General features: G+C 39.4%; 1 protein-coding gene across 1 annotated transcript in view; it reads left to right on the forward strand.

The window, feature by feature from the left end:
- SDHAF3 (succinate dehydrogenase complex assembly factor 3) overlaps positions 1-9,240 on the forward strand; it is an 82,750-nt gene extending 73,510 nt beyond the window's left edge. The window contains exon 2 of the mRNA XM_050941746.1: positions 8,571-9,240. Within this exon, the coding sequence (XP_050797703.1) occupies positions 8,571-8,774 (204 nt within the window). The 3' untranslated portion in view covers positions 8,775-9,240. The remainder of the gene's footprint in view (positions 1-8,570) is intronic.
- Positions 9,241-14,461: the final 5,221 nt, after the last annotated feature.

The following is a 14,461-nucleotide window of genomic DNA, read 5'->3' on the forward strand; positions in this document are numbered from 1 at the left end:
TGCCAGGAGCTTTACATTGCTTGTTTTCAGTATTGTTACTGAGCAAGATTGTACAGCTGTTGCTGTTTGGTATTCTAAGGAGGACTGCACAACAAGAAGTTGATTTTTTTCTTCTAGATCTACCACTTAAAAATCAATACTAGTTGGATTGTTCTTTGTGTAGAATTTTGCAACTACAGTGAAACTAAATAATTTGCCTGTGTAACATGTCAGTGATTTATTAGACTACTAAAGGCTTCTGAATTCAAATTTGGCCATCTAACTTTACAAGAATTTGTACAGACTGTAGAACTGAAGACTAGCTAATCTATCATATATGTTGTTAATAACACTGGAATTTCACTTATCTATATACAATCCCATCCACAAACCTAGGGCCAGTTCCTGCTTAATGGAACTCCAGTGAAATCAGTGGAATTACAGTAGGAATTAATTTGATCTCGTGAGTATAAATCATAGTTAAAACTGACAATGTCCTGAACACACTTCTGATTTAAGAAGGGGAAAAGTGAAGTGAGGAAGAAAACACAATGTTGTGAAAGAAAGATGGAGGTAAAGTTTTTAAACACTGAGTTATAGCTCCTTTTAATGTTAATAGAAATTGTGGACCAAAGTCCCTGGACTAAAAACGTGGAGCATCTGCCTTAACTTAGATTTGCTTGTTTAATCGTTTTGTTCAAAGATTTAGTTATCTGTACATTAAACTTCAGAGCCATGGGATAAATTTATATAGAATCTGATCCAAAGGCTATTGACTTGAATAGGTTTTGGATTAGGTACATATACCATATATGTGGACGTGCTATATTTGTGATGAATTACATGTATAGAAATACATTTATCATCTGCCTATGAATACATCATTTAGCCACTAATTCATTTCCCCAGGATATATTCTTAATTACAATTGTAATGGTGGCTTTTGTAATGAGAGTACTTAAGCGCTAGTAACTGGACTGATATCACCAACTCTGTTCACATAAACCACTGAACAATTCTAAATGGGAATATATCTCTATTCTCCCTCATCTAGTCCTCCCCATGATTAATCCTTTACAAAAAATGTTGCCTAGTCAGAACAGTTATTCAATAAAATTCAATTAAAACAATATTTTAATCTATGCAAAATGTAGTCTCTTTACTAATTCAAACAGTTGTATTCAGAGTTACACTTCAGGATTTATAGAAGATGTTAGTGTTGCTTGTGGCTTCATTTTATGCTTCATTTCTAACTTTTAGAGTTTTATTGTTCCCAGGTCTTCTTAAGAAAAGTAAATAATTAGGCTCCAGTCCCACAAAACACTGAAGCCTGTGTTTAAGTATTTGAATGTTCCATTGATTTCAATCAGTGAGCAGGTCAAAATGCTCAAATCCTGTAGTGATCTCCCTCAAATCTCACCCTAGATCTGGACTGTCTTAAAAAATAAATCTACCCTTCAAAACATTTTGCTTCCCTTTTCACCCACCTCCCCCACACTTCAGAACTGACATCCAGTCTGGTTGCATGAAACTGAGGTTTCCCAGCCTGCTCACAGTATCATTTTCTTCTCAGCTTCAGCAAAAGCCCTTGTGCTGAGCAGCACCAAGAAGTGTGTATATATAGGAGGTAACAGCTGGGAATCTTCTGGCTCAAAACTGCAGCTGTCAGAATCAGCAAGAAGAGGCCACTGAGTAGGTGGAAGGCTTGTTGAGATGTTCTAAGCCCAGCAGTGTTACAGCTATATTCTGCTGCTGCAATTCCATTGCCTAATTACCTGGAACAAATTTACAGAACCTTAGGCTGTCTAGCCAAACCAAGAGTCTTGACAGTCAGCAAGTTATAGTTGCCAGAGGCTTTTCAAAAGAGGGGGAAAAGTAAGTTTTAATTCTTGTCCCCCTTCTATTTTAATCCCATGCCACTTTAATTTCTCACTATCTCTTATAAAAGCTAAATTGGGGGGCATTTTAAATAGCTCTTCTTTTAATATTGAGGAATACACAGTGAGAATTGTACATATTCATTGGCCTGTGCTTTACTGTTGAAAAGCTGGAATGGGATTGAGGAAGTGGTTTGTAATATGAGAAAAGCAAAGGGGCAGGGCCGGCGCTTCCATTTAGGCGGCCTAGGCAATCGCCTAGGGCCCCAGGATTATTGGGGGGCTGCAGGCGGCTCCAGTGGACCTGCCGCAGTCATGTCTGCGGAGGGTCTCCTGGTCCCGCGGCTCCATTGGAGTTGCTGCAGGCATTCCTGCAGACGGTCCGCTGCTCCCACGGCTCCAGTGGACCTCCCGCAGGCACGACTGCAGCAGCTCCACCGGAGCTGCGGACCAGCGGACCCTCTCTGCAGGCACGACTGCGGCAGGTCCACCAGACCCACGGGACCAGCGCACGGGGTGGCGAAATGGCCGTGCACCTGGGGCGCTAAAAATACTAGTGCCGGTTCTGCAAAGGGGTCTTGAACAAACTTAAGTAAATATTCAAAACAATATGGAAATGTTTATCCCTTTCCTTGCTGTTTTCCCTTATCTTCCTACTAGCAATTATTAGAAAAGATGGTTGCCATATTAGTGCACAGAGCATATGAATCCCCATTAAGGATTCTGCCACCGTTGTTTCCTCTTAGCATATGTACAACGTGCCTGAGGTGGCATGTGAGCAGGACTCATCACTGACTTTGGTCCACTGGTTGGATCATTAGCTTCCCTGGCCCAGGCCATGTATTGACAGGGAGTGCAACATGAACACTGATCCATGCTCCTCTCCCCCCCGCCCCCACTTATGGTACACAGTACCTTATACTTTGAATAGTCCCACTGAAACCAGTAGGGCTGTCCAAAGAGTAAGGTACTACACACCAAAGGCAAGTGTGGCAGAATGTGGGCCCTTAACCTGTAAAGGCTAGTTTAAACAAAATTATTTTGGGACTATTTTCACCACTGTTACTCATGTTGGTTAGTACCTTACTACATATTGTGGTTAGATGTTGATAGATGTTTGGCTGCATGTGTGTGTTTCCTCTGCGTACCGCCCAAGCCCTGCGCAGACAGCTGGCATGGCAGACCTCAAGCGAACCGCCCAATGACCACAAGATCCATTAAGGGACGTAGGCACCCAGCCAGGTTTATTGTTGACGAAACTCAGTACTAGTATCCCACAGACTCTGCCAGACCACTAATACATGTATACCCGTAACAATGGACCAGCTCAGTGAACAGCGGGACTTTCCATTCCTCTGTAGGCCAGACAAAGATACTCCCTCTGAGACACATCTTTATGCCCCGGTACAAACAAGTCAGTACTGCCCCTTGATGTGGCTAGTTATTACTAAGACTGTCACGAGATTAAAAAAGTAATGTCGATTAATCACATGATTAAAAAATTAATCTTAATTAATTGTGCAATTAATCGTACTGTTAATAGGATATGATTTATTTAAATATTTTCAATGTTTCTACATTTTCGAATATATTGATTTCAATTACAACACAGAATACAAAGTGTACAGTGCTCACTTAATATTTTTTTCAAATATTTGCACAGTAAAAAAAATAGTATTTTTCAATTTACCTAATACAAGTACTGGAGTGCAATCTCTTTACCATGAAAGTTGAACGTACAAATGTAGAATTATGTACAAAACCCAACTGCATTCAAAAATAAAACAATGTAAAACTTAAGTGCCTACAAGTCCACTCAGTCCTACTTCAGCAGGAGATAATGCTGCCTGTTTCTTGTTTACAATGCAACCTGAAAGTGAGAACAGGTGTTCACATGGCATTGTTATAGCCGGCGTCACAAATACTTATGGGCCAGAAGCATGCCCTTCATGCTTCAACCACCATTCCAGAGGACATGCATCCATGCTGATGATGGATTCTGCTTGATAACTGTGCAAAAGCAGAGCTGACCAATGCATCTTCATTTCACCATTTGAGTCAGATACCACCAGCAGAAGGTTGATTTTCCTTTTTGATGGTTCGGGTTCTGTAGTATCCGCATTGGAATGTTGCTCTTTTAAGACTTCTGAAAGCATGCTCCACATCCTGTCTCTTTCAGATTTTGGATGACACTTCAGATTCTTAAACCTTGGGTCAAGTGCTGTAGATATTTTAGAAATCTCACATTGGTACCTTCTTTGCATTTTGTCAAATTTGCTGTGAAAGTGTTCTGAAAAGGAACATGTGCTAAGTCATCATCTGAGACTGCTATAACAAAATGTATAGCAGAATGCAGGTAAAACGGAACAGGAGACATAGAATTCTCCTCCAAGGAGTTCAGTCACAAATGTACCAGTAATTATTTTTTTAAATGAGCATCATCAGCATGGAAGCATGTCCTGTGGAATGGTGGCCAAAGCATGAATGGGCATATGAATGTTTAGCATATCTAGCATGTAAATACCTTGCAATGCTGACTACAATTGTGCCATGCGAACGCCTGGTCTCACTTTCAGGTGACATTGTAAATAAGAAGCAGGCAGCAGTATCTCTCGTAAATGTAAACAGACTTGTTTGTCTTAGCAATTAGTTGAACAAGAAGTAGGACTGAGTGGACTTGTAGGCTCTAAAGTTTTACATTGTTTAGGTTTTGAATGCAGTTATGTAACAAAAAATATCTATATTTATGAGTTACACTTTCACAATAAAGAGATTGCACTACAGTACTTATATGAGGTGAATTGAAAAATATGATTTCTTTTGTTTATCATTTTTACAATGCAAATATTTTAAATAGAAATAATATAAAAATGAGCACTGTATACTTCGTATTCTGTGTTGTAATAACAATCAATATATTTGAAAATGTAGACCATCCAAAATATTTAATACATTTCAATTAGTATTATATTAACAGTGCAATTAATTAATTTTTTAAATCACAATTATTTTGAGTTAATCACGTGAGTTAACTGTGATTAATCAACAGCCCTAAAAATACTATTTTTTTTTACAGTGCAAATACTTCTAATCAAAAAATAAATATGAAGTGAACACTGCACACTTTGTAGTCTGTGTTGTAATTGAAATCAATAGATTTGAAAATGTAGAAAACATCTAAAAATATTTCAATACATGGTATTCTATTATTATTTAACAGTGCAATTAATCACTTGAGAGCCCTAGTTAGTACCCATCACCTTGTACATGTTGGTTTGATCAAAACATTATTACGTACTGTTATCCTGGCCATATCTTTTAGGAGGGATCAGTGTGTTCCTGTTATCCTTGGGGAATGTTTTTGTACCATCCTTGATACGGGAATGTTTTGGGACCACTTGATATTGGGATGTGTTTACGTGACTATTCTGTGACTAGCACTTCTTAGGAATGTGTATTTTTGCAATGTCAGCCCTGTTTTTGCGAGATTCTGCCTCCTACCAGGCCTCTGCTACAAGGGCTTATGTCTCAAGCTCTCCTCCTATTGCATTCTCCCGCTTTTTGTCTTTTTATGGGGAGAATATTTACCCATTGCTTTGTAAATGCATAATGCATGGACGGAAGCTGACCTAGTGGGCTAAACACTATTGTGGCACCTTATTTTTCCATTCACACATATATGCCCCATCTGTCCCTTCATTTGCACATTCCCTTGTATGACTGATGGACAGATTTTAATTTTTAATTGTTTTTAGTTCCTTATAGTGGACGTGGGAATGTTAGGCCCAGGACCATGACTGAGGTGTGGGGTGTAGAGTTGTGCTTTGATAACCTATGAGTGACATAAGGAGGCCTTTATACTTAGTTGATGAGATGGGCTTTGATCAGGATTATAATAATACGCATGTGTGTATATGTTTGTACCTTAAACATTTTTTATAGGACACACTTGGTTCAACACACCTTACAGAGTATTCAAGTATACAGATGTTCAACAGCCCTTACAAACTGCACAAGTACAAACATTTGCTTTTAAAACATTAATAAGCATTTGATTATTCCTTATAATTATTATTTATTACTATGGCAGTGTTGCAAGCTAGCTGGGGGTTTTTTTAACCCAGTGTTGTAATTCGGCTTGTTTGCTTTGATGTTGCATGTAATAACACATTTCCATTAGTGCAGCTACTGTTATGGCATGTATTTTCATTAATTTGTATTATACCGAGTGTTTGGACTATTGGGTGGAGAGTAACATCCTTCAGGATTGCCCACCAAGGTATTTTTACCTTTTTTGCACACTTTTATCAGTGTGGTTAGATGTTTGCTTGTGTGTGAGTGTGCGCGTGTGTGTGTGCGCGGGGTGTTTCCTCTGTGTGCCACCCCAGCCCTCTGCAGACAGCTGGCACGGCAGCCCTCTAAAAATAAATACTTTGCTTCAAAGATTAACGATTGAATGTCAGTAATGCAAACGTTAATGATAAATTGGTAAAAATCATAAGAAATACAGTGCTATAGCTAAATATGCCCTACTTTTAGCAATGCAGTTTTAAAAAGCAGCAGCAGCTAAGAATTGTCCTAAGCATATGCTGAAAAGGAGCATTTATTGTAGCCTAGACTGTTAGTGTTGGAATGCAACATTTAGCCAGTAGCATGCTTTTAAAGTTAAACATGTTATGAATGATTAGGGTAGAAAAAGTCATAAACATTCTACTTTGGCAAAGGAAATGATACGTCAACATTCTTCATTGCACCTACTAATATAATTCCATTGTGACTTAGAAAGATGCAGTGTCAGCTTATGGATTTAATACATTTTGTAATGGTTAAAATGGTGTTGAAAAATTGGAGATGGTATAGAGGAGAGCCACAAAAATGATCCAAGGGCTGGAGAAGATGCCATATAATGAGAGATTTAAAAGATCAATCTTTTAGTTTATCAAAAAGAAAATTGGAGAGGTGGCTTGATGGCAGTGTATAAATACTTTCAGAGGGAGAAAATACTGGATACTAAAGGCTCCTCCTCAGTCTAGTGGAGAACAGCAAAACATAAGACTGGAAGGGACCTCCTGGTTCGTTGATTCCAGTCCCTTGCTTTTGCAGGCAATTGTGTACCAAGAACTCATGGCTCAAAGTTAAACCTGGACAAAATTCAAATGAGCTGGTATAAATGCAGAATTCTCTGTAACTTGAAGTCTTTAAACCACGATTTGAGGACTTCAGTTACTCAGCCAGAGATTAGGGGTCTATTACAGGAGAGGGTGAGTGAGGTTCTGTGGCCTGCAATGTGCAGGAGGTCAACCTAGATGATCCTGATGGTCCCTGCTGACCTTCAGCTCTATGAGAACCATTCCACCCTATCAGGGCCTTTCACACAGTCATTGCCAATTCATAATATGGTATTTCCTTTTGTTAGTTTTCTGACCTCTTTCTGAATGCCACAGGATTCTCTTTTTGAAAACTTGCTTTGTTTATAAGTTTTCACTTTCATAGCTTGTGATGCTTACAGAATTATTGTAATGCATATGGGAACTGATCAAAAACCTCACTGAAGTCAATGGAAAAACTCATAAGATGGTTGGGGGGGATGATAACCAATGTCAGCATGAGACCAACTGAAAATCTTGTATGCATTTTAAAAATTTGTACATATGCTTCGAGTGCTGGAGAGGTGCATTTAAAAAGTGCATTATAGATAAGCACCTCCAGGTGAGGAAGACACATCAGCCCCAATGCAGGAAAACATTCTTGTTCAGTAAAACATCTAAACATGTCTTGGGTCAATAGGGCTCAGGCCTGGTCTTAAGCACTTTTCCAGACTGGGGTTAGAGACAGAGTATTCCAAATTAGGTAGGGTTTTATGGATCAAAATCGGATTTTACCAGGAAGCATGTGACTAGCCAATAGTTAGCTCAGGCTTTGGAGCACAGAATATTGTCAACATGCTACTAAGCAATCAGAGATCAATGTTATAGATTAGCAGTTGAGTTATTCAGTAATTTTCAAGGCTAGCCCCATGAGCGTATTGCAGTATTCTAGTGTGTATTTGCAGGGAAGTAGTATCAGTCCAATCACCAGGGGCGGCTCTAGGCATTTTGCTGCCCCAAGCACGGCAGGCAGGCTGCCTTTGGTGGCTTGCCTGCGGAGGGTCCACTGGTCCCGCGGCTTTGGCCTACCTCCCGCAGGCAAGCTGTGGGACCAGCGGACCCTTCGCAGGCAAACTGCTGAAGGCAGCCTGCCTGCTGCCCTCGTGGCGACCGGCAGAGCGCCCCCAGTGGCTTGCTGCCGCAAGCACATGCTTGGCGTCCTGGTGCCTGGAGCCGCCCCTGCCAATCACAGCAATGTGCAAAGTGAATTCTGTTGATACTTTTGCTCAGTAAAGTCTATAAAAACATAGCATCTAAAATTAAATATACTATTGGACAGTGGAGATGCATGACTAGACAAAACATGCAAATAAAGTGGTAGAGAGCTGATGCAGATTTTGTTTTAAGCAGAAGTGTAAAATTATCAAAAGATATTGGAATTTTGATATATATTTTAATAGGTTTTCATTCTTAGGGAAGATACCCATTTCCTCATTTTGTTTTGCAAGTGATCCAGAGAAGGATGCATGGTAAAAGGACTGTACACTTTGTACATATTAGCAGAGTCAATCAACATAAATCTTGCTTTTGTCATCTCTTTGACTTTCCCCCTCCCTTTCTGTACTAGATCTATGCAGAAATGCTGTGGCAGCAAGCTAACGAAGACAGGCAAAACTCACGAAAAAAGACTTGCTTTGGAACCCCCCTCACAGAGGAGAAACTTAATGACTTCCATAATGAACAGATTGGACAGCTGCTGGAATTGATGCAAGAAGCCACTAAACCTAATAAGCAATTTAATATTTCTGATGATTCTGAATACAAGAACTAGATTGTTAAATGCACTTAAAAAGCATTTTATAGAGCTTCCTTTTTCAATTTGAGTAGAACATTATAATGAAGAATAATGAAAGCTGATGTGGTAAATTGTGTGTTTTAACCTGATGTATCTGTTTCCTTATGCAGTGATGTTAGAATTACTTTATGGTCCCAGGTTATGTAAACAATAACAAACACTTGTACTTTGCATTTTAGAAAATGTGCTTTATTTTAAGAATTTTGGTAATTGTCATGTTTTCAAAATGGAAAGTTTTATGCTAGAATTGGATTTAAGCACCTGGTAGGTCTTGATTTCAAGCCAAGTCATTATTTGTATATCATCCACTTCTTCCTCTAATAATGGAAAGGATGCAATCAACAGTAATTTTCTGATGGGGATTCAGCAACTACTGTACAAAGAAGGAATGTGTGCTACTGATTTAGGTTTATTGCATAGAAGTAAACCATGTTTACAAGGATATGTTGTTCTTTCATTTGAATGCTAGTTTTCTTCATAAATTTTATTGTGGAATTTTCCTTTAAACAAAATACATTTTTTATTCTAAAATTCACCCTGCTTAAAACCACAGTCTTATGAGCAAAATAATCTGTTTTTCAGTTAGATCCCTAGAATCTGTCAAAGTATAATTCCCTTCCTTATCCCTGAAATCCTGCTATTTTACAGATAAATTGTCTTATTAATTCAGCAATAAAATAATTCTTTAGTAGAAATGCATACACTGAGTCATTGTTATACAATTAAAATATAAAGAAGCTTAAAGGCTCAGTATCATCCTGTATTCTGCTTTTATACAGAATCCAATAACAGGAACAACTCCCCTTTCATAGTATTTTATAAGTATTAGAAATAGATTGAACAAGCTTTAATGGAAACAAAGCGCTGCATTCTGCAATACAGTGTGTGCCTATTGTAATGCTCAGATCATTGTGATGTATGATGTACAGAATTTTGTAAAAAAAAATGCCTCCCATCTCTTTAAAATGCACAACCTACGTGCTCAAAGGCAATTTTCTCTTCAGTATTTTAAACCTATATTTATAATTACTGCTCATGTTGTTCTACTTTTGGATCTTCCACTGACTGCTGCCTGAGTGTTCAAGATAACAATTTCTTTCCTCTTTAGGGACAGCAGCTTTGACAAGGAATTACATTTACAGATATCTCAAGCTGTAGCAAAATGCTGTGTTTGCCTAAGTTACTGTTCTGGGAGCTAATTCTGAGAGGTTTAGGGAGTAACCTGTATCTCCCAGCTCCTGAAACCCTCAATAGGAGTTACAGGCTGTTTATCACCATTCAAGGATCAATCCTTAGATTGTGTACAAGGGGTGCTTTTGATTGCTGTGCAGCATGTCCTGGCAGCATGCCTCTGCTGCTCTTGGTACCACCCAAAGGCCCAGCTAGTATCAGGACCTCATGTTATTATGTAAACATATAGGAGGACATGGTCCATTCAAAAAAACTTAGATTTTTTTTAAATCAAACTCCAGTTCAGACCTTTGAATATAGTTCCTAAACTTATCAAATTTAAATTGGATTTACAGTAAATGTGGTAAATTTCTGTAATAAGTCTACTTCAAGTTTTAATAGGGAACAGTGTGTGCTTTCATGGGAAAGCCTCTTTAAATAACCTCATTTGTAAAACCTTGTTTTTATAGTTTCAAGCCAAGTCAGCACCCAACATTGTATATTTTTGCCTCTAGAACATTAATATTCAAATGTAAAAAACTTATTCTCAGACTAATTAAACGCAGCTTCCTTTGTCAGTACATAAAATGAAACCAAACTGACTCTTAAATAGCTAGTTGAGTAGGTCTTTAGTCATATGAAAATATTTGGTGGCGGAGTTAGTCACGTGTCTCAGACAAAGTGGGTAATAAGTGATTTGGTATGTAAATATCTATATTAAAATATTTAAATGGACAATGGACCTGAAACTTACGGTAGATTGAGGATAAGATTAATCTGTATTTAAAAAAACAAAAAACCACCCCCTTTTTAAAAAAAACATGCAAGGCCTCAAGTTTAATTTTGTCCCTGAAGTTCAATATTTTCAATGCAGAGTTTTTATTATCAGCTGGTAAGTAAAAATCTCAACACATTATAAGCTTGATAAGACTATTAGTCATAACAAACAAGTTTTGCTCCAATCCTACTAACACTGCAGGTGCTTAACTTCCCATACATGAATAGTCTTACTGAGTCCTTAAAAAACAATTAGCTACAGATCCAGCAACGAACAGGTGATGAAATGCTGTGGTTTGTAATACAATGAAAGAAAGATAAAGGACAGTGGAAATCTGCTGCAGCCCACCAGCCCTGAAGAAGAGTGAGAAGGGTGTTAAGAATGCATCTATCGGGTTCCTTGGAAGTACAGGATACTCTACTGATGGAGGATTTTAAACTACCTTGTGTTAGGTAACAAATATGGCCAAACATGCATCCAAAAGTCTTCAAAATTTTGTAGCAAGCAGGTAATGATCTAAAATGTTAAGTCTCTATTAGAGGAAAAGCAATATTGGATCTACTGTTATTGAGAGGACCAGAGTATATGGGAATCTTGGGAACTACCTCAGGCTACTTGAATTCTGCACAATAAAAACTGGACTCAGAGAGCATACAGTGCGCAGATATTAGATTTCACACTGCAGATTTTGGAAGATTAAGAAATCTGGTGAGTAACATCCAACTGAGGAAGTATTAAAATCCCCTAGTGTAGAAGGAGGTTGGGGAGTCCAAAAAGATGCATAATTAGAGCACAAGCTACCCTTTCACTGGAGCAAAGGAGGGGGGAAAAAGACAACAAACAGCAGAAAATGTGGCTTTATGAGGAACTGATCAAAGGTCTGATTAAGTGTGTGGAGTTAATCGCTAGAAATGGAAAACAGAGAGGTAAACACAAATACAGTCTATAAATGCATGGCCTCTTTCCTGGGCCCCCCAGGGGCAGTCCTACTGTGGCTCCTCACCTCAGTTTCCCTCATGGGTCCTCACTAACGCCATATCAGCTTAGCATTTAGTCCATTAACAAGACTAGTTTATAACAAAAGTCCCCAAATATAATCCAATTCCACCCCCACCCCCCAGTACATGTAGTCTGTAAAACCCAGCTCACTGTACCCCACTGTCTTCTCCCATACCCCTGTCCCTCTGCCAGGACTATCACCTCAGCCTTTCCTTGTGGAGTTCTCCCCTTTCTTACTTGTGGGATCTCCCAACACCTCTGTGCTAGAAGCATTCTTGCCAGAGGAGCAGCTTTCACTCCCCCAGCTCTCTCACAGCTCCTCAGGGTCCAGCTCTCGAGCAAGGAAACCCCCTTTACTGCTCCCCCTTCAGCCCTGTCTGGCTCATGGCTCCAGTTTAAACTACAGTCTAGATAGATAAGTACCCAGGGAATAGGGGAAAAGATACAATAAAAGCAAATAAGACCTGCAATTAACAACTCACCTGTAACTAGATTTTTTTGATTAGCTCATCTTGATGCACAACAACACAGCAGTACATAACCCAGCTTCCTTGAAAGCTACTTAACCCTTAGTGACTTTTCCTAATTGAGTGCTACTCTTTTATTGAAATTTCCCGCCAACGTGCATTTTGCCGGGGGGGGGGCGGAGGAGAAAGAGAAAGAGAGATTGACTCTTTAAATTTGCTATAAAGAAGCTGATGCTCTCCTAGAAGCAGCCATTTTAACTGAATGTACTTGGGTGTGTCTCTCTTTTCTAGCTGGTAAGTACTTTCAATTCCTGGTACATTTTTCCCTTCTTATTTTTGAGAAAATATATTCCTGTGCTTTTTCAGGAGGCTCCATGAGTATGCTTTTGGGAAATTTCCCCAATTTATTTAGTAATATAAGCATGCTGAGTAACAGTACATATCATTTCTGGCTATTAGCAGCACCATGAGTAGCAGAAATCAAATTTAGAACACTCCTTTTGTCTTTTTATAACTAAGGGAACTATTTAGAGGGAGTCAGTCAACTTTAATGCAACATGAAGACAATAAATTAAAATACTTATGTTCAGTATTATTAAACATGGAACTCTTGAGAGCAAAGACTATATATTTGTGCCTTGTACAGGGCTGGTACTTCAATACAAATCATTATTTGTTAAGTAGTTAGTCTTCTAAGCATTGTACAGGAATGTTATTTGTTATTATAGTACTGGCCTGAACCAAAACTTTGTTTCTAAGCACCCCTAAACTTTGGGGAAGTTAATGAACTTAATGGCTTGGCTCTTATCAATATAAAATACATGTTGGATGTGAACAAGTATTCAGTTATATTTGAACAGGATGCAGTTCCCACGGATTCTTGCATCAATAGCATTGGGCTCTTGTACCATTTTTAAACAAAGCCTGTAATGTCATCTGTTTAAAAGACAACATTATGTATTCTATCATTATTATTTGTATTACAGCAGTGCCCAGAAGCTCCAGATAGATTGGGGACCCATTGGGCTAGGTGCTGACAATCCCTGCTCTGCAGAGTTTACAATCTAGATTAAATCAAGATGCAGAAAGGGAGTGTAAACAAACAGAGGCAGGGAGTCATGTAGGGAGGTTGATGGTAGCAGTAACATGGTGTAGGTAATTTAAAAATGCATAAATAAACCATAGAATAATAACCATAACTCCTGATGGCTACTTGGCTAGTTGTTATCAGTAGGACTGGCGCTAGGGGTTTTAGTGCACTAGGCGCACGGCAATTTCACCGCCTCGCGCCCTGGTCCCCACCAATAATCCTGGCGCCCTAGGCGATTGCCTAGGCCGCCTAAATGGAAGCGCCGGCCCTGATTATCAGTTGGCAATTTACTATAGGCATCATGGTAGAAATGGTTGTGAAAGAAGAATGAAAAGGAAGCCCGAGTAGTGGAACTTTTGGGTGAGGTGGGACAAGAAAGGCTGTACAGGATAAGGCTATAGGCACCCAGATGGGAGAAAGGACATGGATGAGAGTTTTAACACTGTGGACAGAGAAAAGGCATGATCTTGGAAACAATGAGAGGAAGAAACACGATTTTGATATGGCCTGGTTATGTGGGAATATAGTGAGAGTTCCGTCAGAATAATGGCCAGAATAGGTTATAGGTCAGTGACTGAAGATGATGATGGTGGACTTATTATTGGCAGGAAAAGGGAAGACTTGAGGGTAAACTGAGGGGTTCAGTTTTTGCTATATTTAAGCTAACAGCAAGAGATCCTCAAACATGTCAGAAAGACTGGCTGAGATGTGGGATTGGATGCAGGGTGAAGGGTGGAGCGGTCACAGAGTGAGATGGCCCTTTAAGAACTGGGGTTTAGTTGCACCTGTGACAGACCCTACTCACCTCCCCAGGTGGAAATAAGCAATCATTTGAGGAGGAGTCAGGTGACTAAGGGCTGGGCCTGCTGAAAGACAGAAGGGCAAAACTGACAGCAGAGAAGAACTGACTCTAGCTAGAGAGATCTGGGAGCTAAGCAGAAAGGGGTTTTAGGCATCAGTTCTCTACAAAGAGTAAGAGGAAGTGGGGAAGGCTGGTAATAGGACCTAGAAAGGCAAAATGGGGAAGGTTGAGGCTATGTGGAGCAAGCAGTACAATTCTTTAGGGTCCCAGAGCTAGGAATCCACAGAAGGCTGTGGGTTCCCCCTGTACTGCCACCTCCCAAGGTGAAGCAGTGACCCCTTATAATAAGGGGAGAAG

Source organism: Gopherus flavomarginatus, chromosome 2, assembly GCF_025201925.1.
Source record: "Gopherus flavomarginatus isolate rGopFla2 chromosome 2, rGopFla2.mat.asm, whole genome shotgun sequence".
Classification (NCBI taxonomy): domain Eukaryota; kingdom Metazoa; phylum Chordata; order Testudines; family Testudinidae; genus Gopherus; species Gopherus flavomarginatus.